The sequence below is a fragment of the Furipterus horrens genome, unplaced genomic scaffold (genome assembly GCF_987537825.1).
Source record: "Furipterus horrens unplaced genomic scaffold, mFurHor1.1.pri manual_scaffold_3, whole genome shotgun sequence".
Classification (NCBI taxonomy): domain Eukaryota; kingdom Metazoa; phylum Chordata; class Mammalia; order Chiroptera; family Furipteridae; genus Furipterus; species Furipterus horrens.
Genome location: NW_028327173.1, coordinates 159933152 through 159957988, shown reverse-complemented (window position 1 = coordinate 159957988; position 24837 = coordinate 159933152). Strand labels below are relative to the sequence as shown.

The window sequence follows — 24837 nt, the reverse complement described above, 5'->3', positions numbered from 1 at the left end:
ATCCTGGAATTTTTCCCTTGTGTTTATTAATTGCCACCCCTTTTCCCTAAAAATAAAGATGACAAAATTTGGGATGTGAATTAATAGAATTCTGATACATCATATAAATGAAGTGGACCGTGCCAAACAATTAAAGTATGACAAAATTTTATATAACAAACCAATAATATGGCCTATAGTCTTGTTCTCACTTTTCAGGACTTCAAACTGTTTATTCTGGATTCCCTAAGAAAAATTTAAATCAGACTTTGGGATTCTAGAGTTCTGCAAATTTTTACAACTATAGAAAAATGACAATATAAATTCTGACGAGTGCTTACAATTTTCCCCATTCTCTCTATGGGAACTTCTTTGGTGGGTGTCCTTCTGTGATTATGCAACTATAAAACCCACTAGACATTACCATAAAATAAGTATAATACCTTTATAGCACAGGAGGTCCTCCTTCATTTTATTTGGCCCCCTTCTTCCCTACCTTCCAGTGGTGCTGTAGTTCAAGGCTTAGCTAAGCCGGTTTAGAGGTATAAGCCTGGAGGCCAGACGTTATTGGTAGGTTTTAAAGATAGACCATATGAAAGGAAATAGCTTATGAATTGACACGGTGTTTACAAATCACTGTAAGAGTATTTCAGATCCTGAGTCTAGGAGTGATGCCATCTCTCAGGCCTCCCAGTTTGCTGCCACACCCAGGCTGGACTTTCCTTGGAGTTCCCAAGGTCCAGCTTCCATTGGAATCTCAGCCTTAACCCACAAGAAAGCACCTGAAAGAAAGCATCTGTTTTTTGTTTTTTAATTTATTTTTAGAGACAGAGAGGAAGGGAGGAAAAAAAACAACATCATACGTTCTTCCACTTTATTTACGCATTCATTTGGTTGGTTGGTCGCTTCCTGTGTGTGCCCTGACGGGGATCTAACCGCAACCTTGGCATATCAGGATGACGCTCTAACCAACTGATGTACCCTGCCAGTGCGAAAGCATCTGATCTTGAGCTTGTGGTGAGGTTGAGATGAAGCGCTCCTGATCCCTGGGTGTCTAGTCAGAGGCCGAGTTGTGTGGCGGGTCTCAGGGTGACTTGTTGCTGAGGAAAACCGCAGCTTCATTTCCCAGGGGCAGGGCCGACGTGCTCCAGGCCTCCAAAGCCTACCTGGCACAGTGCCTTGGGGCTGCATGACTCCCCGAGGCGGGTCTATCGGCCACTACTCTCCCAGCGTTGGGGCGGGGAGTACGCCCCCGCCACGCACGTTCCCCACTCCCGGAGCCCCGCCACGCCCGCCGCCCGCCGAGGCGCGGCCGGGCCATTCCCGCCTCGCTTCCTCGCCCATTAGCGCCCACTGGCCGGGGGAGGCGCTGCGGACGCCGTGGGAGCACCGCCTCCTCTTCCTCCAATTCCTCCCGCCTCCTCCCTCTTCTCTTCCCCACTCCAGTTCCCACTCCCTGGGCGGGGTGAACGCGTCCGGTTTGCTGTAACCGTTCCGAAATGGCAACTTGCGCGGTGGAGGTGTTCGGGCTCGCGGAGGATGAGGTGCGGGGCCGTGGGGTTGCGGGGCGGGCTTCCCATCGCGCTGCTCATCAGCCAGACCAGAGGAGGCGGCAGGGGCCAGAGTGTCGGCTGTCAGCCCCCTCCTTCCTCTGCGCGAGCCCCAGGAACACGCTAGGCGCGGTAGGACCTTGGGGGCGACCCGCACGCGCGGGCTGGGGTTGGGGCTTGCGTTAGGGAGCTGCGTTTCCTTCGCAAACCAGTGGACTCCACACCCCTCTTCTCCCTGCGCTGCCGGGCTCCTCGTCAGTTTCGTTAAGGAAGTGTTGCGGAGGAGGCTAGGCAGCGAGCCGCGTGAGTGCGCGCGGGGACGCGCATCACCCCGCCAGCCCCTTCGACCACCCCAGGCCAAGTGTGCGTGAGCCCCGGGAGGGAGGGCGGATCGGGGCGCGGGGTGAAGTTCCCAGGAGCTTAGCATCCCGGCAGTTGATTAGCCTGCCCTGCCAGAGGCCCTGTCTACTCAACTTTAGGGACTTTGAGCTGAAGACTTACAAATGAATTGTGATTAGCTGTTTTGTTTTTTTCTTTTTCTTCTGCAGTCCTTTTTAACACTCACTGTAGACGGTGATGGGAAAGCAGGCAGATAGATTTTCCTCCTCACATTTAGCAACAAGTTTCAAGTGTGAAAAGTTTATGCTATGCTTCACCAGTCTATATTGATATAAATATATATATTTTAAAAAGCTGAGAGTACGAATATGTTAAAGAACTTACCATAGCTGTTCACTTTGAAAATTAAGTTCTGTGGTTTGAAAAGGCAAAGCTGTCTCTTCTCAGTTAAGTAACTTATGCTGGTTATGCCATATGCTTATTAAAAATAAGCCATTTTTTAAGGGTTCTCTTTTAAATGAGATGTGGCTTCCCTTTGTTTTTGGTGATTGTCTCAAAAATGGGAATGGTTGGGAGGTGGAAAGGCTGTCTAATCTGACAGTTTGGAGGAAAAAAAATCAAATTTAAGCATTCTTGTTGACTGACTAAACTGTCACATATGTGTTTCAAGGTGGGACCCACTTAACTGTATATAAATTCTTCAGCCAATTACTTAGATATCTTCTAACAGTCTTGTAACAGTGTCTTCTCTCAGTAACTTGGTATCCTTAAATGTCTTTTACAAATTTTTTTTTTACATTTCTCTTGAAAGTTCTTTGTTTCTAAACAGTGGGCAAATTGTTGATGTAGTCAGGTTATCTCAGAGTGTTTTGAGAATGATTATGCAATGTGATTAGACTTCAATTTCTTAGTGATTGTTACCAGAAGCAAAGGGATGCAGGACAAATTGTGGCAATCTGGTAGTCCCATGGACGTAACAGTCAGTATGTTGCAGCTAAAGATAACATCCAGCTAATGTTCTGTAGACGAGGTTAGAGGAAAATAATGCAGCGTTGAACCTCTGAAAGCTTATCAGTCAGGTTTCCTTGCTTGCTACAATAAGCTGTCCAATGCAGATAACCTCAAGCTGGCATCCAAGGCAATCTGGCTGGCCTTGGACTTTTCTGTTGTTGTTCTTGTGTTTATTACTCAGAGGTATAGGCCCTGCTCTCCCAGATTTCTCATCTCAGTCTTAGCAGAGCCAAATGATCACAGACAGAATAATGCCAAAGGTACCACTCACTGTCTGTTCTCTCCTTCTTGGTACAGGATCTGTTTTCGGTTATCTGCTTCTCACATCACCCTTCTGCCCAGCTCAGATGAAATGACCTGTGGCAGTAAATGGATCATTAAGCAACTGGGGCTAAAGGCCAGAAACTCTACCCATTGAAATGAGGTTTTCCTGAACTTGCTGAAGGATTTGTACCTCTATGAAGTTTAATGGGCATGGGGCCCACTCTGATTTGCATGATGGGGGGTATGGTTGTCAGTACCATGACCCCAATTTTCTTCCAACTCCCTCTCTACACTTGGTCCACATTAGGAAGAGAATGAGACAGGAAGATAGAGACATGATGGTGAAGTATTGTCTTCCGCTTCTTCCATTGTAATTTAGGTTATTCATCCAACATTTATTAACTATTCTGTTTCATGTAGTATACTAGGTACCAGGGATACAGAGAGAGACAATAGTCTCCGCCTGTTCTATGAGGAGCTCACAGTCTGGTGGGAGACAGAAATTGTTTGTTTTCTGGTAGAGGTTGCTGTCTACTCCATCATGAAAGTAAGAGGGCTTAGAAAAGCCTCCCTCTCATTATTATTTTAAAAAAATTGCAGCTATGCCCTTTTGCCAAAACTCAGACTAGTCTGTTGATTAAAAGTAAGGTGGCTTTTTCTATAACAGCCAAAAAAAAAAAAAAAAAGAAAGATGATTCTTATTTTAAATTTGAAACTGCAACAAGGACAAAGATGAATAGATGGGATAGAAGATAGTGCGAGAACTATAATTTAACCAGTATATACTGAATAGCCACTTTGTCACACTGTATGATATTACGACTGAAGTCTGCTGAAGTTTAGATCATCATGCCTCTCACTTTTCAGTGAGTTTTCGCTCTTCTCCCACTTGTGTTTTTCAGTAAGAGATTATACTGGCTTCATGTGTAGAATTTTGCCATGAAAGCATAACAAACTAAGGAAGTAGTGTCAAGTAATTTACACCAAATTGGCTCTGACAGTCTCTTGGGATTAACAGTAGATGCTAACTCCCATGAATCTCTGGTGAGGTAGATATGGGGACTGGAAATTAACATCCCTTCCCCCCTCATGCCAGTGGACTTCCCTGTTGTGCAGAGGCTGGAAAGCTAAATGCCATGTTTCCCAGACTCTCGCACTTAGCGGTCTGGAAATAGGCTGTGAAATAGGTTTCCTAATTAGGTGCACTTACATGAGATTTGGGAGGTGGAAATGAAGTAGAGCATAATTTCTTGTTGTGTTTTTTTGTTTGTTTTTAAATTTCTTTTGCTGACAATGAGTGGCTATTGATAGGAAGTTGCAAGTAGAGGTGGTAGTGGTAGTGATAGTGGCTTCCTGATGTCTTGATTGGGTATTTTCTTGAAGTCAGCAGGTCTGTTGTGGCTCCTGATTACCTACTTTTCTGACTGGGGCAGAAATGGCAGTTTCCTGGGTAGGCCAGTTCTGAGGTATTTTCAAGGCCACTGGAGGCCCAAGATATAGCCTGACCCTCCAGCTCTTCCAATAATTTTGTAAACACCTAATTTCCTATATTAACTTCTTTCTAATGATTTTGTAAACACCTAATCCTCTACACTGTGTGATTTCTATTTTCTATAACCGAAACCTGACTGGAACAAGGAAAGAAAGAAGGGGGAAAGATTTGAGAGTCTCCACTCCACAATTTGCACATAGAGAAGAATGGGTGCCTTTGATGGTGTCAGCTACAGCAATGCATAAGTAACAGGATGACTAAGTGTATGTTCTGACACCTCTAGACTCATTGATGCCGAGCAGAAGCAGAACCTGCTTGCCCTGGCATTATACTGAGCCTGGGATCAAAGTTCCTGATCCTTTCTTCACCTCACACAAAGAGGGAGAAGCACAGTGGAAGCAGCAGCTGTGTTAGCATTTAGCCCAATCTTTCACATATTGTTTATGCTGTTACTGCATTTTTGCAACTCTTTAATTCCAGCATCATCCTAAAGCAGTGCATAAATATATTTATTTGTAATAATTTGCTCTTTGATTATTTTAAACCAACAGAAAGTTTGGAAGTATAGGGTGAAGAACTCCAAATCTCCCTCATTCAGATTCTCCAACTGCTGACATTTACCACAATTGCTCCAAAATCATTTTTTGCCATTTTCATTGGTCTTTTTCTGAACCATTTGAGTGCAAGCTGCAGACACAATGCCTCATTACCTCTAAATACTCTAGAATGTATTTTCCTACATAACAGCCATCCAATCCTTTAAACCAGGAAATCGACATCGATACACTACCATCCAATCCACAGATCCCATTCAGTCTCTGACAAGTGTTCTGATCATTTCTTTTTCCATTCTGATCCAAGGTCCCGTTTAGGAGCATATGGTAAATGAACTTGTCATGTATTTGCCATCTCTTACCTGTGTGAGTTCCTCAGTCTTTCTTATCCTTAATTGTTTTAAGGAGTACAGGCTGTACTTCCTGTAGGATAGTCCTCAACGTGGATCTTTTTACTGTTTCCTCATGTCCATGTGGTCATATTTTTCTGTCAGGAATCACAGAGATGACGGTGTATTCTCAGCGCATCACGTCAAGGGATACATGATACTTGTCCCATCACTGTCGATGATAGCCTTGATCACTTAGTAATTTTGATGTCTGCCAAGTTTCATTTTTGTACTGTCACCATTTTTTCCTTTATAATTGGTTAGTATTTTGTGGGGACATATTCAGTATCCTATCCTTCATTCACCAGCTCACCATCCACTGGTTTTAGCATCCATTGATGACTTCCACCAGAATCAAACACCAGTTTTTTTTATTTTCATCTTTATTAATTGGCATTCTGTGTAAAAAGAGCCTTGCCTTTCTCTTCACTTATTTATTCATTTGTATTTATATCAGCATGGATTTGCAGAATTCCACCTTATTCATTGAGTTGTAATTAATTACTGTCATTAAATATGTTGTTGCTCAAATTATCCAAGTTTGGCCTGTGGGAAGGAGGTTCTTAGGTCATTGTGACAAGTCCCTATCCTTCTTTAAACACTTTGTTTCTTTCTGGCAAAAGATGTTCCAGGCTCATCTTGGATATTGCCTTGCTCAATGCTGTCTGGATCAGTCATTTCTCTTAGGAACCAGTGTTCTATTTAATAGAAAATATTTTTTACAAGCCAAGATCTGGGTGCTCAGTGTGCTCATTGATACTGTGTGTCATTCCTCTTCAGCCATCTCAGGAAGTTCAGAAGTGTGTGTGTATATGTGTGTCCTGGACACATATACATATATAATTCCACGTGTAAATCTATAGTTATTTCTACATCAGTCTGTATATAGATATTTAAAAATCATTAATTCATATCAATTTCTCCAATTCAAATTTAAAATCTCAGAGCTCTTTTAGTCAAAGTACCTTCTCTAACAGTGAAAATTCTGACTTTCATTATCCTCATTATATTTACTTACATGCTCAATCACTTATGTTTTGGTGTGACTGATTTTCTAACCGTTGCAGGCATCTCCTCTGCCACTTGTGTACCCCACTTTCAGCTCTAGTAGGAGGACTGCTATTGCAGTTCTATGCAGCACCCTCCTCCTCTCCCGAGTCCCATGTCAGCAGGTACACTACTGAGCATCTCTGTATGGCACCTCCCTTGTCCCCTCAGTGCCCTGTGCTGGTGAGCATGCTGACCGTGCACCTCCATGAACCTACCTCTGGTCCCCAAACTCTGCCTCAGGTAGGCCTGCTATTGACTCCTCTGCACCAGGAAGAGAAGATGAGGAAATATATATATGGAGAGTTAGCTATTAGCAATTCAGTTATCACATAGGAATAGAACCTTGGAGGCACCTTATAAATAAAATATTTAGGGTAAGCAGGGGTATAGAAAATGGAATTTGATTAGGTTAGAATTCTGGCCCTGTCACTTACTGAGTCATCTGGCTTAGATATTTGACATCCTTCAGAGCAGGATATTTAAATCAGTTGATTCTCCCCTCCGCTAGCTATATCTGGCATAAGGACTATTTTACAGTGCCTGGAGACATGTAAGATTGCTGATTTGAATGGCAAACCCCACTGTTCTACTGAAGTCTATGGTAATCATTGTTACTGGTCTCTCTCCTAGAAGCTTCTATTTAGTCCAGCTCCCTTGCCAATCCTACCACGGTTTTAAGAGGATAAGTGAATGGAGAGGGTAGAAGTCTGGAGGTAAACGGATAAATGAAAAAGGCTTTGGTAACACTTTTCTGAAAGTCTTGAGAAATAAATATGTCTGTAGTCCAACGTTATAACCTCATGGCCTGGCCCAAATGTCTGGCTTCTGCTGATATGAGACGTGTTCAGGCAATGAAGAGAGTAATGTGAACACACAATCATGTCAGTGCATAAAGGTGCTTTAATGTAAACTCCTTCAGGGTAAAAGACTCAACCTAAATATAATCATAGCTGCATTTAATTGAACTCCTGCTATATGTACATTCTGCATTCCGATTTTTCCAGTTAACATTATAATTATTTTCTGTCATTAAATAATATTCATAATTACATTTTAATGGTTTCAAAGACATCTGCTCTGATGATATAGAACTTTGACAGTGAAAGCATAGGGGATGGGGAAGAATATTCCAGGCAGAGGCAACCCAGCCACAGGATATATCTTTTCTTTTTAAAAGTAGACTGGTGGGGTGGGGGTAGGGGGCAACAGAAGGATGGGAGAAAGATGAAGAGGGTAACAAACATCTCCCAAAACCTGCGAGAGATGAAAAGACCTAAGCTCTGCATTTCCTTCTTTAGAGGGGTGTGGAAGTTGACAGAAGATTAAGCCGCAGTAAATAGCTGTTGTTATCAATTGTGGAGAAAACCTCAGCCCTGGAAAGCTGTTTTTAATGACTGAAACTGTCTGTAGAGATAACATTAACATTTTGTTTCATCCTGTTACTGAGAAAAGTCGTAGATGTTTGCCTACAGTTTGCAAGTTTTCTCACTTTCAAATATCAGTAAAGTTCACTCATGAGCTGGAAGGGGAAGATTGCCGCTTTAGTGAAGAACTGTGATCATGATTTGCTTACAGATAACATCCCCATTTTGATTAAGAAAAAGGTGTTTGATTTTTGTGTTTTTTTTTTTTTTTTTTTTGCTCAGTTGAGTACTATCAGATTTCTGTTAATAGTACGTTATAGTACTTTTAGTATCGTGTCTAAAATTACTGAAGAGTTGAGTCTCTACTGGAGCTTTTATGTTCTTTTCAAAGATGATGTGAGAAATGATCTCTGCTTTGGGTGTGGTTGAAGAGACTGGTTTGGACAATTTTCTAGCATAAATTTATAAAATGAAGTTGAGTGAATACAAATATCAAAATAAATGGCATTTGTTATTTAGTTTAATGAAAGAATCTCGAGTCAGTATAGTTTCATGTCAGTTAACCACACCATCTAATATAACTAGTTCTGATTTTTGTGGTAGGAAATGCAATGAAAAGGTTGAAAAGTTAAGTGTTCCTGTTACTGTGAATATCATTTCCTGGAATTGTTTTTAATTAATGCTTGTTACATTTTTCCTCAGGAGACTTCTGGGGCATAGTTGCAGTAGAGGCTCCACAAATACAGATTAAATTTCTTAGAGGAGTATGAAGATTTCTCCTCAAGTTCATATACGAATAATAAACACTTTCTGAGTTTAGAAAAGCTGAGATGATCAAGTAAGGTGCATTATTTGCTGATGGCACTTTTTTTGCATTCAGCATTATTTTATATTAGTTTGAGGTATACAGCATAGTGGTTAGACAATCATATACTTTACAAAGTGTTCCTCTCCCTTATATTTTAGGTAACCACCTGGCACCGTACATAGTTATTACAATATTGTTGACTAATCTGATGGCACTTAAAATTTTTTTTCTTTTACTAATTCTAGAGAGGGGAGAAGGGAGGGAAGAAGAGAGGGAGAGAAATATCAATGCAAGAGAGAAGCGTCAATTGATTGCCTCCCACACGCATTCTGACCAGGGACCGAACCCGCAACACAGGCATGTGTCCCAACCAGGAATCGAACCTGTAACTCTTTGGTTTGCATGATGATGCTCAACCAACTGAGCCACACTGGCCAGAGCCTGATGGCGCTTTTAATTACACTTTACCATTGGAAAAAAATTTGTATTATTAACTAAAGCACCATAGAATATATTTCTAATTTTCAGAATTCAGTCTTGAAATTAGTACCTTGTTTAATCAATATAGCCACTTCCCAGTTAACTGGTATAGTGAGAATTTGACTGTGGGCCCAATAGAATATTTAATGAGTCTATTTATTCAGTGTCTCTTCAGGAAAAAAAGGTAACCTGCAAATCTCTTCAGATTTTTGTGAATCAGTCTCTGTAGAAAACTGAAATTTCAGTTTACATATTTTCCTCTCTGGTTTTTAATTCTATTTTTAGTTCTGATACCTGAAGGCTTCCCTTCTTTCACGTCACATCAGCTATGCATTACTTTTAATTGGTGATGGGGAAGTTATATTTTATCTAGTATCTGTACTTAAGGATTTCTGTGCTCTCTGAATTTGTCATCTGAGTTTTGGAGCTAAGAGAATATTTCATTTATCATATCTTTTCAGTGGAACCTTCAGGAATGAGGGTGGTTGTAGTATTTAGAAGTAGAAGGAGATTGAAATAAATAGTCTATAATATGTATATTTTCTCCCACCCAGACCTCTCCTCAGAAGGGACTGTGACTATCTGAGGTGCGATAATTGTAGAATAGAATCAGGTTGATATCTGTTGGGCAACATTTATTTCATTTTTTAAATCATAAATGCTACTCTTAATACTCTTGTGCTGATGTCCTTGAATACATGAATGAGAGTTTATCTAGAGGACATATGTAAAAAGGGAATTTCTGGATTATTTATTTAGAACTTTAGTGGATATTGCCAAATATCTCCTAAAAATAATTCTTAAGTGTATTAGAGTTCTTCTGATGACTGGTAAGACTGAGGATCTTTTCATGTGTTTATTGGCCATTCTCTATGACTTCTCGTATTAGGTTGTTTATATTTCACCTATTGGTTTTTAGAAATCATTTATATATTCTGGATAATCATAATTTTTCAATGGTATATATTTTAGATACTTTTACCCTGTCTGTCCCCTTGGCTTTTTATTTTGCTCATGGCATCTTATCTTATACAAAAGGTATATAATTTTATGTGAAATCTAACAATGTTTTCCATTAGTTTTAAAATTTTTTCCTACCCCAGTGACACAGAAATATCCTTAAATTTTTTATAAAATTTTTTTAAGTTTCCTTTTTCACTTTTAGATTTTAATGACTATGGAACTTATATACAGTGTAAGACAGTGATTGAATATTATTGTTTACTTCTTTACTCATTTTTACTCTTCCCTGTGAATTTCAGAATCATTTGTTAAGATCCATGAAAAATCCAAGGAGAGTTGACGTTGAATTTAATTTATAGTTAGTTTAGAGAAAACAGACAATAATATTTATTATTTCCATCTATGAACATAGTGAAGTTTTTATCCTCACCCAAGTATATTTTTTACATTGCTTTTACAGAGAGAAAAGGGGAGAAAGAGAGAGAGAGAGAGAGAGAGAGAGAGAGGGAGGGAGGGAGGGAGGAAGGAAAGAAGGATTGATTGGTTACCTTCTCATAGGTGCCCTGACCAGGGATCAAACCCACTACCTAGGCATGTGCCCTGACTGAGAATCAAACCCATGACTTTTTAGTCTATGGGACAATGCTCCAACCGAGCCACATTGGCCAGGGCAACATAGTGAATTTTAAAGTTTAAGTCTTTTTTATGTTCTTCAATAATTTAAAAAATCATTTTATCCACAGAGGTTTTTAAATATTTTTATTAATTTTATTTCTCTTTGTCTAACAGTTCTACTTACTTGAGAATTTTTTAAAATATGCATTCTGTGCTATATTTTCTCACCTTTTAAATTTGAACATTTTCACCATCTAAAGGACAGTTAAAAGAGTAGTGTAATGAACACCTGTATACCCATCAAATGGATAGCATTTTACTTATTCCCTGTGTTCACTCACACACACACACACACACACACACACACTCAACTTTTCATTTGCTGGGCATTTGAGTAAGTTGCAGACTTACTATACTTTATCCCTAAATATTTAAATACGTGTATCTTAAAACTAAGACATTATTTTATAAAACCTCATAATAGTATTATGGTATCCAAGGAATTTATTATTTGAAACACTATAGTGTTGTCATTATAGTTTTATTTAACATAGAATCTATTGAATGGGGTTATAAAAATAATTACCATCCTAGTTATTACAAATGATTTTGAATTCCTGATTTGTATTATTGTGTACATAACAACAATGATACATTCGTATTAGTTTTAATAACTTTGCTGTAGATTTTCTTAGAAGCAATGATAAACTCTTAATGAAATAATTTGTCTCTAGTTTTTATGGCTTTTCTTTGTGGATAATCAAGTCATCTACAAATGACAAATAGTTTTCTTTTCTTTATATAGCTTTTAATCAAATAATTCTTGAAAAAGTTTCCTCCAATTAATTTTAATAACTTGATTACTGCCTTTGATATATATATATATATACACACACATATATATGTATATATATATATTTAAAGATATGCATCTTAGGTAGGTTATAAAGTGCATGAAAATAAAATATACACTTTTGTATTTTAGGAAAATGTTCGAATTGTGAGGGTGAAAGTCATAGCTGGAATAGGCCTTGCCAAAAAGGATATCTTGGGAGCTAGGTAAGTATATAAGTACACTCATTTGGTTGTGATTTTAAAATTTACACTTGTTAACTAATTTTTTTAAACTTTAGTTAGATGAAACCTTGTATAATAATATTATTAAATTGTTATTTAATGTAGAATAATAATAGCTAACTGATGGTTTACTAAATTCCGTAATGTCTGAATTACTGAATTTATTAAAGACTAATAGGATACATTTATGAGTTTTGCTTCTGGGACCTGATACAATTATAACAGACAAGTCTTTAGGGGCTAACAACCGTAACAGAAAGAGCAGGAACATGAAGGCAGTGGAGAGAGTAGAGCAGGCAAAGTCTAATGGGGAGTCCATCTGTGGAGATGGGCGGTTGTACTGAGTGAATTCCCAGTTTCATGAATTAGCTTGAGGCCAATGTAGTTAGCGCCTGGAAAAATTGTAGTCTTCATGGCTTGGGAAATCAGAAGACAATCTTAAGAAGACATGGCAATGGTGGGATTTTGGAAGGGAAAGAACCAGAGAGGAGATTCCCAAACTTGTCTACTGACATCTCTTGCTGAGCCTGAATCACACATATGAAGCAAATTTACAGCAACTCAGCTAAAGACAAAAGATAACAGTAGAGATCAGACTAAGAAACAGCGTTGGTGGTTTTGGTCTAAATAAGGTAATTAATCGTGTGGTAAAATAAAAGAAAAAAATTACTAATTAGAGAAAAATTGCAGAATTCAGGGTCTCCATAATGTCCAGGATATAATCCAAAATATTATGATGCCTAAAGAACCGGGAAAATGGAACACATTTTCAGTAGAGAAAAGAAAATACAGGTATCCCCCTTATAACACAGTACTTCTATAACACGGTTTCGCTCTAACACAGTTAGAGAATTGGGGGAAACTCCCGTATAACATGAAATTAGGAAAATCCCCATACCATACCGAATGTGATAAAATGTTGGACTGTATTAATCTAATAAACTCATCCATCAAAGAAATAAAACTGACATCATTAAATGCCTGTTGGAAAAATATATGGCCAGAGTCAATTCAAAGTGAAAATCTAATCAAGCCAGCAGAAAACAGGATGGATGCAATAGCAGAACTTACTAAGTCTTTAGGAGGGGAAGTTTTTGACGCTATGACAGTAGAATATATCCAAGAATTGCTGGTAGAAGAAGAAACTGATGAAACAATTTTGGTGGAAATGACATCTGGAATGTGCCAAGATAACTTTGGGGACGATAGCACTGATGAAAACAAGGAGTTAAACAGTTTACTCTAAAAAGTGTAAAGAAAGGCCTAGACTTAGCTGAACAGTTAGTCATATTTCTTAAAGAAAGATTCTTGCACTGAAAGGAGCACAAAGTTTAAGAGAGAACTTCAAAAGTGCATAGCACTGTATAACGAAACTTATAAAGATCTCTCAGCTAAAAGCAAGCGATCTAAAATAACAGATTTTTTGCAAAAAGTAGAGCATAGAAATCAAGATAATGCTGAAGAAAGTTCAGAGGATGAGGATATCTTGTCAAAAAAATGCATTTGGTTAATGGAGCTTAGTAGTGATGATGCAGAAAACATTACTTAATCCTATTAATATGCAATACTTTGGACGAAAATTGCTTTAATAAAAATATTTATCTTAATTATAAAAATATAATAGTATGTTTTTAAAATTTTTGGAACCTACCCTCTTTTTGTACTAGTTCTTTGTTTTGTATAACACGGATTCACATAACATGGCATTTGTTAGGAACCTAACAACCCTGTTATACAGGGGTTACCTGTATATTCACAATGAATCAAAAGATTGGAAATCTCAAGAAAGAAAGAGAAACTATAAAAAGTGAAAAATCTAGAACTGAAACCTACAATATTTGATGTTAAAATTCTTGGATGGAATCAACAGCAGAATGAAGGGGATTTTAAGAAAGATCAGTAGAAAATATTTCCCAATTAGAAAATGAGACAAAGAATGAAAATTTGAAGAGGTGAACATAGCCTTGGTGACTTGTTATATAATATCAAACAGTCTAACATACATGAAATTAGAATAGAGGAGAGAGAAAGAATGAGGCAAGACATTTTTTGAAGAAATAATGGCTAATTTTTTTCCAGATTTGATGAAAGATGCAAATATGTCAAACACACCAAACAGGATAAACACTCAAAAAACATATGGAGGCACATAGTAGTCAAACTTTTGAAATCCAAGAATAAGTAAAAATCCTGACAGAAGGGAGAGAAGAAAATGACATATTACATAAACAGTAACTGCAATTCAATTAAGGACTTAATTCTTACAAGAAACTGGAGGCCAGAAGAAAATAAAACAATAGAAAACAGCAGCCAAATCCAGAATTCTATAGTCATTGACACTATCTTTCAGGATGATGACAAAATAACAACTTTTCAGATAAAAGAAAACACTGAGACGGTCATCGGCACTCTAAGGAAAGCTAAAGGAAGCTCTTCCAGCTATAAAGAATAGGTAACAGATGGAAACTCAGATCCTCAGAAAGGAATAAACAGCATCAGAAATGGTTAAATACCTGGGGGTATTCAAAGACCTTTTGTTGTTTTTATAATAACTTCTAAAAATAAAACATTTGCCTGTTAAAATCACAACTTATAACATTGTCTTGCTGGATTTATACAGTATATGTAGGTGGAATATATATAACATTTGTATCATAAAGGACAGGGCTAGTTGGAGGCTACTAAAAATACTGTAAAGAGCTCTGGCTGGTGTGGCCTGGAAACCAAAGGGTTGCTGTTTGATTCCCAGAAAGGGCACATGCCTGGGTTGTGGGCCAGGTTTCCAGTTTGGGATGTGCAAGAGGCAACCACACATCGATGTTTCTTTCCCTCTCTCCCTCCCTTCCCTTCTCTCTAAAAAATAAAATCTTTTAAAAAATACCATAAAGAATTATAGACGGTAGACATTTTTACATGAAACTCCTGGAAAGAAATAAAAAACAATTAAAAAGCCAGACTTTTGATCATTAAAAACCTTAAAAACAAATCATCCAAAAAAGAAAAGGGGTGGAGAAAGAATAGAAAACAGATAACTTGGTAGACATAGATCTAATCCTATAAATAGTTACATTAGCCATTACTGGGAGTGCAGGGTATGGCCCTGAGAAAAGCCGGAGCCCTGGCGGGGCTGCAGGAGCCTTGCCAGGTCCACACAAGCTCAATGAGATGCCCTACCAACTGAAGGAGGAGAAGGAGCCCCCCCTAACTTACCAAGGGCACGGCCAAGCCCAGCAGTTTGGGTGAGGGTGGTGGTGGTGAGAGCGCTGGGGGGGGGTCCAGCCGCAGCCGGAGTCTCAGCCACCGTCATCCAACAAGTGTTGCAGCGATGTTCCAGAACCCCTGGGCTGCTCCAACTGAAAACAAACCACGGGCTCTTTAGTTAGGGGCCCGATTGCCCGCCGCCAAAATTATAACTCTCAGTACCAGAGTTTAGTGAAAAGAAAAAGAATTGTTTATTTAACAGTCATATAGATTTAGTTATTTGCGGATTTCTATTGTTAAGTCTTATGTTCTTTAAAACACCCATAAACACATATCCTTGCCTCCCCCCGTTCCAAACCAGGCTAGTTTTAGGAAAGTTAGAGAAACCGTTTCCCCACTTTCCAAACACAGTTCAGCTTTACCAGCAGCTGCCAATCATTCAATCTGATTGGGGAGGTCCTTTCTGTGCTGTGGTGCCCTCCAGCTCTCAATGCAGAACCACCTGGATTCTCAGCCTCCTTGCGAACTGCCTTCTTCCTGCAAACCATGCGGATCTCCTCTTCTTCTCAAAACCGCATGGCGAGAGCTTCTTCTTTAAGCAGCCTGGAGACCCCTTCTCCAAGCCGCATGGAGGGGGCGAGAGCTAGAGCACGAGCGAGAGACGGAGAGAGCTAAAATATCTGCAGCTGCTTATGTATCCCGGACTGCGTCTTCTGACGCAGTGGGTGTTGCAAACAGTTCTGACCATTCATAGAACCTCACACAGGCTCTGTGTGCTTTTTCCATACCGTCCCCTGGTTCAAGACTCCTCCCATCTACCTGAGGCTTTGGATGCATCAAAGCCATTTTGCATAAGAAAGACACTAGCCACCAGCCTCAGGCGTGTGGAGGCACTCTAAAAGCTGCTTCCTTCTCCCCATCCCCCAGCCACAAACTCTGGGGATTTTTGGACTCTCCTGTTTCTGTAACAGCAGCAGAACGTCACCCCCACGCAGCTCAACGAAATCAGGGACTCTGGGCGGCCCCAGATTGTCGAGAAGAAGTCACAGCAAAGCTCTTCCCGCTTCTATCTCAGCAAGAACTGGGGGTTGCAGAAGTTTCCTGCCCTGAGAGATTTGCCGTCCCAGGAACAGGAGGAGCTGTTCAGCCAGCAGCTACCGCAGTGCTGTGTCCTTTTTGACTTTGTGTTGGACCCACTCAGTGACCTCAAATTCAAGGAGGTGAAGGGCCATGACTCCACGAAATGGTGGCGTATGTCACCCACAGCTGGTGTTGGAGGCCATTTACTCTGAGGCTGTCACCATCTTTCACTGACTCCTTCCTCAAATCCCACCTGGGCTGAATTTGACCCAGAGGAAGATAAGGCCACCCTGGAAGCCACCTGGCCACATCTCCAGCTTATGTATGAGCTTTTCTTACATTCCCTTGAGTCCCCTGATTTCCAGCCAGACAGCTGAGAAGGACATTAACCAGAAGTTTGTCCTCACTCTCCTAGACCTGATGGACAATGAGGATCCTTGAGTGCTGAACTTCCTCAACACTATCTTGCATAGAATCTGTGGCAAGTTTCTGGGGCTCTGGGCTTATACCCGCAGGCAGATCAACCACATCTTCTAAAGGCTTATCTGTGAGATGGAGCACCACAACGGGATTGCCGAGCTCCTGGAGATCCCAGGCAGCATCATTAGTGGCTTTCTTGTGCCCCTTAAGGAAGAGCACAAGATGTTCCTTCTCCGTGTCCTGCTTCTCCTTCACAAGGTCAAGTTCCTGAGCATCTACCACCCTCAGCTGGCACACAGTGTGGTACAGTTCCTGGAGAAGGAGAGGAGTCTCACTGAGCCGGTGATTGTGGGACTTCTCAAGTTCTGGCTGAAGACCCACAGTCCCAAGGGGGTGATACTCCTGAACGAGCTAGAGGAGATTCTGGATGTCATTTGACCTTCAGAGTTCAGCAGAGTGGTGGAGCTACTCTTCCACCAGCTTTGGCCGAGTGTGTCTCCAGCCCCCATGTCCAGGTGGCAGAGTGTGCTCTCTCTTACTGGAACAAGGAGTACATCCTGAGCCTGGTCAGTGACAATGCTGCCCGAGTCCTTGCCATCATATTCCCTGCACTTACGGGAACTCTTAAGAGCCACTGGAACAAGACATTCCGTGGACTGATAAGCTGTTCATGGAGATGAATCAGAAGCTGTGTGATGACTGCATACAACAATACAAGGCAGAGAAGCAGAAGGGCCAGTTGTGAATGAAGGAAAGAGAAGTGATATGGCAAAAAATCCAGGAGTTGGCCCAACTTAATCCCCAGTATCCCGTGTCCCGAGCTCCACCACCACTGCCTCGTGTGTACCTGAAGGAGACAGAGATCCCCCACGGCAGAGGACATCTAACTTCTGAAGAGGAGAGTGGAGACAGAGTCCGTGAAGAAGCTGAAGGACGTCAAAGGAGAAAGTGCTGCTTCGGAGGAAGTCAGAGCTGCCCAGCATGTGAACACCATAAAGGCACCAGAAGCTCACAAACAGAGAGAAGAGTCCTCACCTGCCAGCCCGGGGCCTCTCTGCCACCCACACCTTCCCTCCACAGGGCCGCAGCTCACTCAGCCCTGGGATGCGGCCCTTGCCCTCTACTTTCTGCTCGCTACTGGCTGACGTGGAGCCAGTGCATCCCTAGCTACTCTAGGGAGGGCGATGTGGCACTCAAAGCAGATACCCACAGAGCGGTCCCTCTCCTTCCCAAAATGTGTTCGTGCCTCCCTGTGCCTAGTACAGACAGGCTGAGCACTGAGATGCTTAGTGCTCTCCCCTGCAGAGGCACACAGGGAGCAGATTATTCTCACCTGAGTTATGTCAAGCCCTATTGGCTCCCAATAGCTGGAGGGACACCAACACCCAACAGCACAAAGAGGCCCCAAGCCCCAGCAGTGTACAGGCTGAGGGGGCTGTTTTATTTACTCTTACTCTCTCTGCCTGACCAAGACCAAAAGAAGCACTTAGGCTACAGATAGTTGGTGAAGAATGAAGGGCCCAGATGGATCAAGAGAAGGGGATGAACAAACACCCTACCCTGTGCCCCATCTTTGCTGAGTAGCAGCCCTGGGATCACAGACATGGAAGGACTGCCTGCAGCTGACTGCTTTCCTGTGCTGTGGGTTCCCAAAGCCCAGAAGAAGGAAGCAGGGAGCAGTGCCCTAAGCATGGCTCCCCCCGTCACCTGTTTATGTCCTTGTTTGTGCTAATGCTGGGCTGCTGGGCTGGCCTTCACTTGTCCCTTTCAGGCACCATGGAGGGGCAAGGGGCTTAGGAGGGCCAGACCTGGGTTCAAGGGGCACAGGCACTGAAGCTTTTGGCTGTGTAATCGGGTGCTTTACTCCCCAGAGTGATACAGGTTAAGGTGAGTTGTACATATGTCCGATACCCCCACATGTCAAAAACTAAATGAAGTGAGTCACTGAGAAGAAAAAATAAATTAATGGACTAAGGTAAATATGAGGCAGAGGGTGTTAGAATGGGTTGGAAATCAAGACTCAATTATGTGCTGTCTATAAAAGATATTGAAAGTATAAGCACAACTAAGTTGAAATGCAATGACAAAGAAATATGCAGTGCAGACAATAAGCATAATAAGAGTGAAGTATAATGACCACAGACAGCAGCTTAAAGGAACACACATTCATTATCTCACAGTTTCTGTGGGTCGGAGACTCGTATGATTTAGCTAGTTCCTCTGCTTCTTGGTGTTAGAAATCTTCAATCAAGGGATTGGCCAGGACCATGGCCAATCATTTGAGGCTTGTTTCGGGATGGATCCACTTACAAGCTCACGTGGTTGATGACAGCATTCAGTTCCTTGCAGGCTGCCATACTGAGGGCTTCGGTTTCTTGCTGGCTGTCAGCCAGAGGCCACCCTAAGTTCCTTGCAACGTGGTCTTCTTCATATGGCAGCTCACTGGCCAGAAGCCTGTCTCTTCAGAAATAGCGAAGGAGACAGTCTCCTAGCAAGATGGGTTACAATCTTATGTAATGTGATCACATACATTTTGTCACTTTTGCTCTAATGTATTGGTTAGAATTTGTTAGGTCCTTCCCACGTGGGGATGATAGGAGCTACTCTAGAGTCTATCTGCTATGATATGTTGGGCCATAAGACAATAACTCAGCTGTGGCTGGTGTGGCTCCGTGGATTGAGTGCTGGCCTCTGAACCAAAGGGTCATTGGTTCAATTCCCAATCAGGGCACATGCCTGGGTTACAGGCAAGGTCCCCTGTTAGGGGTGAATGAGAGACAACCACACATTGATGTTTCTCTCCCTCTCTTTCTCCCTCCCTTCCTCTCTTTCTAAAAATAAGTAAAATCTTTAAAAAAAATACTTAGACAACTGCAAATTTTACATTCTTTTCAAGTGCACGTGGTGCATTCAGCAACATAGACCATGTGTACGGTCATAAGGCAAGTCTCAGGAGTTTTGAAAGATTGAAATTATACATAGGATATTCTCTGATACAATGGAATTAAGTTAGAAACCAATAATATTAAGATAGCTAGAAAAAGCCCAACTGTTTAATACACCTCTAAATAATCTATAGGACAAAGAAAAAATCACAAGAGAAATTAGAAAACATTTTGACTAGAATGAAAATGAAAATCCAGTAATATCAAAATTTGTAGGGTGCTGCCAAAGTAATATTTAAATGAAAGTTGAGAGTTTTAAAATGTTTAACTTTGAAAAGGAGCAGGATCTAAATGAATAATTTGAGTTCCAATCTTAAGAAATTTTTTAAAAGAGCAAATTAATTCTAAAGTAAGTAGACGGATGAAAATAAGGATAAAGTGAAATTAGTGAAATGGACAATGATGGGAAAAAATCATTGAATTCAGAAGCTTGTTCTTTGAAGGGATCAATAAAAATTTTAAACTTCTAGCTAGATTGATCAAGAATCACAGAAGAAATATAAAACTTGAATTAGCCCTATGTTGAACAATATATAACAATATATGACCAGGTGGGAGTTTTCCTAGTAATGCAAGATTTGCTCAACATTTTTTAAAAATCATTTTAGTTCATCATATTAATATAGTACAGAAGAAAAAACACATGATCATTTCAATAGGCATAGAAGGCTCATTTGACAAAATCCAAAACACCCATATCTGATAAAAATGCTCAGTAAGCTAAGAATAAAATGCAAGATTGGTTTAACACCTGAAAATTAATCAATGTAATTCACTATAAAAATAGAATAAAAGAAAATGACATGATTAATTTAATAAAAGCAGAAAAAGCATCTGACAAAATTTAACACCATTTATGAAAGAAATGGTTAACAAACTAGGGACAGATGTGAATCTTCTAAACCTGATTAAGTTTATCTGTGAAAAGCCTGTAGCTAACGTCAACTCAACAGTGACAGTCTGAAGGCTTTCTACTTAAACTCAAGTATAAGACAAGGTTGTCTGCTTTCACATTCAATTCAACACTACTGGACAGTCTAGTGATGTAAAATGGCAAGGAAAAGAAATGAAAGTCAACAGGCTGAATAGCAAGAAGGCTGTATTTGCAGACAACGTGATTATGTTCGTAGAAAACCCAAAGAATCTACAAAAAATGCTGCTAGAACTAAGATATAAGTCCCCAAGATACGAAGTCATTATACCAAAATCAGTTATATTTTTATATCCTTTCAACGAACAATTGGAAAATAAACTTTTAAAATATCCATTTATAATAGCATAAAAGTAAAAAAATTAGAAATAAATTTAACAAAAGCTTTAGGAGAACTGTACACTGAAAAACTACACAATATTACTGAGGGAAATTGAAGATCTAAATCAACGGGTAAACATGCCATATTCATGGATTGGAAGATTCATTGTTGCTAGAGTGGTATTTCTCTCCAAAATGACTAGATTTGGCACAGTCCCAATTAAAATCCCAGTATGCTGTTTTGGAGAAATAGATAAGCTGATTTCAATATTTTTTATGGACAAAGGATGTAGAACAGCCATAACAATTTTGAAAAAGAAGAACAAAATTGGAAAACTTACGCTACCTAATTTCAACTATACAGCTATAGTAATCAAGAGAGAGTGGCTTTGGAGTAAGAATAAAGGTATTGTTCAAAGAAATAGAATAAAGATTTTAGAATTCACGCGCGCACACACACACACGTATATGTTCAGTTGCTTTTTTTTAATTTTATTTTTAAATTACAGTTTATATTCAATATTATTTTGTATTTAGTTTCAGGTATACAGCATAGTGGTTAGGCAATCACGTGCTTTACAAAGTGGGCCAGTAGCTTTTTGATACAAAGTATTAAGGTACTTCAAGAGAAAGGACAGACTTTTTAGTACACACAATACTGAAGGAACTGGTTATCAGTATGGAACAAAATGAACCTTGTTCCTTACCATACAACATATTGAAAACATATAAAAACTAAAATTATAAAACTTCTGGATGAACACATAAGAGAAAATACTGCGTTACACAAATATTTTTTGAATGGGACTCAAAAAGTGTGAACCATAAAAGGAAGAAAAATGTTGAAATGGACAGCATCAAGACTGAAAACTTTTGTTGTTTGAAAGACACATTTAAAAAGAGGATAAGGCACCCTGACCAGTGCGGCTCAGTTGGTTGGGCGTCTTCCTGCAGAGCGAGGGGTCACTGGTTCAGTTCCTAGTCTGGGCACATGCCTGAGTTGTGGGTTCAGTCCAGTTGATGTTTCTCCCTCACATTGATGTTTCTCTCTCACATTGATGTTTCTCTCCTTCTCTTTCTCCCTCCTTTCCCTCTCTCTGAAAATAAATAAATAAATAAACATTTTTAAAAAGAAAAAGACAAGGCAAGCCACAGATGGGGAGAAAGTATTTTCAAAACATATATCAGACAAAAGCCTTCTACTCATAATTTATAAAGACCACTTACAACTCAATAATAATATGATTAAAAAGGCCAGTTCAAAAATGGGCAAAAATCTTGATTTTCCTCCTGTGTCCCTTTGTAAAAGGTTTTATATGAAATAATTATTTTGAACTGAAAGCACTTCGCCTTTATTTTGTGAAAAGAGTTTACACCCTTGAGATAACTTGGAACAACCTGAGGTCTTGCAAAGCTAGTGCTTGAAAATCATTGAATTAACCATCTTAACCCAAAAGAAGAAAGAACATAATAAAAAAAATCAAAGTTTTAAAAATCTAAACACATTGAAAATCTTTTAAATTCTTTTCCTATTTCACTAACATGGTACTTTACCTTTTAAACAAGATACAAAAATTACTATAATTACTTACCCCTGCCTAAGAAACTCTTAACTTTTAATTGTAGGTAATAATTGTAGAAATTGTTAACAAGAAAAACTGATTTTTATAGTCTGAGTAATCTAAATTCGGGAATAAGCAACAATTAATTTTTTTATTCATTTTAACAGTGATCCGTATGTGAGAGTGACGTTATATGATCCAATGAAAGGAGTTTTAACAAGTATGCAAACGAAAACCATTAAAAAGGTCAGACCTAGTGGGATTCAAAAAAAATTTTAATATACTCCTTTATTTTTATATGACAAAATATAAAAATTGGTTATGCTATGTTTATTGTCTTTTAGACTTTGAATCCAAAATGGAATGAAGAGATATTATTCAGAGTAAGTATGCATTTTATTTCATTAAAACAGCAAAAAATGTTCTCAATAGTTAGAATAAGTTCTCACTTATAATATTCTAAAATGCATCTTATAAGAATTTGTCTAGATTTTTAAAAATTTAAATAGTTAAATCTAGTTATTCCCAAGATGACATGGTCCTGGAACCATTATTTTATTATGAAAAAGCATATATGTAAAGTAATGAAGTGGTAAAAAGATTATTTTATTCTAATTTAATTCTGATTTAGAGACTACAGTGCACTTATTCCAATTTAGCATATTTTGGTGTTTTCCTTTAAAGGTAACTCAATATTTGTGTCTCCCAGTCATTTATTATATAGACTGCTCCAGGCAAGGGATGATGAGGGCCTGCCAATAAATGGATACATTTCTTCCCTCCACCTCTCGACACATTCCTGCTTTCCCCCTTACCCTGCCTCACTCCACCCTAAGAGCAAACGCCAGCCAACAGTTATTCCAGGCTCCTCAGGAGGGCCGTCAAACTGAGAACGTCTCCTTATATCTATCTGTCAGAGTCCTTAACCCCATACTATCCACAACTGTAAAGCTATTATGGATTTTAGCAGGATCCAGTTTCACAACATAATATTCAACATGTATCCAACATTATTTTATATACAACAAATCATGAAAATATGACCAATTCTCAAAAGAAAAGACAGTCAATAAATGAGAATTCCAAAATGACCCAGACATTGAAATTATCAGTAAAATCCTATAAAGCAGCTATTATAACTATTATAACCATGCTCCATGATGTAACGATAAACACTCTTGTAATGGATGGGAAGATAGATATTCTCAGCAGAGAAATAGAAACCGTAGAAAAGAATGAATAGTAATATTAAATCTTAAGAATATAATATCTGAAAAAAATTGTTTAATCACTAGATGAGCTCAATAATAAAATGGAGATAACATTGAAAAGAATCAGTGAACTTGAAGATAATCAGTAGAAATTACCTAATTTGAAGAATAGAAAATAAAGATTGAAATAAAGTAGTAGAGCCTGCGGAAACCTGTGGACAATATTAAAAGTCTAATATTTGAGTCACTGAAGTCTCAGAGGAGGAAAAAGACATTGGTGGAAAAAAATTTGAAGAAATGGCCAAAAAATTTTCAAATTTGGTGAAAGACATGCATTTATAGATTAAAGAAGTTCAGTGAAACCCAGAGTACATGCAAAAAATCTATTTTCAGACACAAAATCAAATTGCTGAAATAAAAGAAAAAGAAGAAATCTTGAAAGCAGCCAGGGAAAATGACACATTATGCATAGGGGAACAATGATTCCAGTAACTATGACAAAATTGTGTAATTAAGGTAAGAAAGGAAAAAGAACAGTCAACTCAAAATTCTATATTTTAAAAAAATATCCTTCAGGAATGACAGTATAGTATTTGAAGCTGAGGAAAGTAAGATAATTTATTGCCAGCCAACTTACTCTAAAGAAAATTCTAAAGGAAATTATTTAGGCTAAAGGTAAGTGGTATCAGAAGTAAATTTAAGACTTCAGAAACAAAGGAAAAGCAACAGAAATAGTAAATATCTGTAATTATAATAAACATTTTTCTCTTGAGTTTAAAAAAATGTGTATGGCTGTTGAAAGCAAAAATAATAATATTGGTAGGAATTTTTAACTTATGTAAGTATAATACATATTATAACCATCACATAAAAGAGTGAGGGTGAAGTGAACTTTATGGTTGTAGGGCTTCTACCTTTTACTTCTAGTGGTTCAATATTAACTTTAAGTAGACCACGGAAGGTTGAGAATGTATATTGGAATTTCTAGTGCAACTACTAAAAAATAATAAAGACATACAGCCAAAAAGCCAATAACAAATAAAAAACAAAGCAAGTTAATCAAGAAGCCATGACAATTCTGTGTGTGCACCTAACATCAGTGCTTCAAAATTACAAAGCAATAAATGATAGAACTGAAAGGCGAAATTATAAAATGTACCATTTTACTTGGAGAATTCAATACTCTCGGTATTGAGGGATAGTAGAAATAGACAAAAGTCAACTGGTGGAA

The 24837-nt window shown here is 39.0% G+C and overlaps 1 protein-coding gene and 1 pseudogene across 1 annotated transcript; both read left to right on the top strand.

Annotated features, from left to right (window-relative positions):
• The first annotated feature begins 1270 nt into the window (after positions 1 to 1270).
• On the top strand, positions 1271 to 23285 carry LOC150016533 (E3 ubiquitin-protein ligase NEDD4-like). Its single transcript, XM_090268351.1, has 5 exons — positions 1271 to 1523; positions 11844 to 11917; positions 22563 to 22641; positions 22740 to 22778; positions 23232 to 23285. Exons 1-5 carry the CDS (start codon positions 1479 to 1481, stop codon positions 23283 to 23285), a joined length of 291 nt encoding a protein of 96 aa, XP_090124477.1. The 5' UTR covers positions 1271 to 1478.
• On the top strand, positions 15101 to 17781 carry LOC150016534 (serine/threonine-protein phosphatase 2A 56 kDa regulatory subunit delta isoform pseudogene; annotated as a pseudogene).
• Positions 23286 to 24837: the final 1552 nt, after the last annotated feature.

Excerpts from the sequence above, each read along its gene's own strand:
- LOC150016533 (XM_090268351.1), top strand. The coding sequence starts at position 1,479 with ATGGCAACTTGCGCGGTGGAGGTGTTCGGGCTCGCGGAGGATGAG. Across the intron at positions 1,524-11,843 it reads TCGGGCTCGCGGAGGATGAG|GAAAATGTTCGAATTGTGAG; the intron begins GTGCGGGGCCGT and ends TTTGTATTTTAG. Across the intron at positions 22,642-22,739 it reads AAACGAAAACCATTAAAAAG|ACTTTGAATCCAAAATGGAA; the intron begins GTCAGACCTAGT and ends ATTGTCTTTTAG.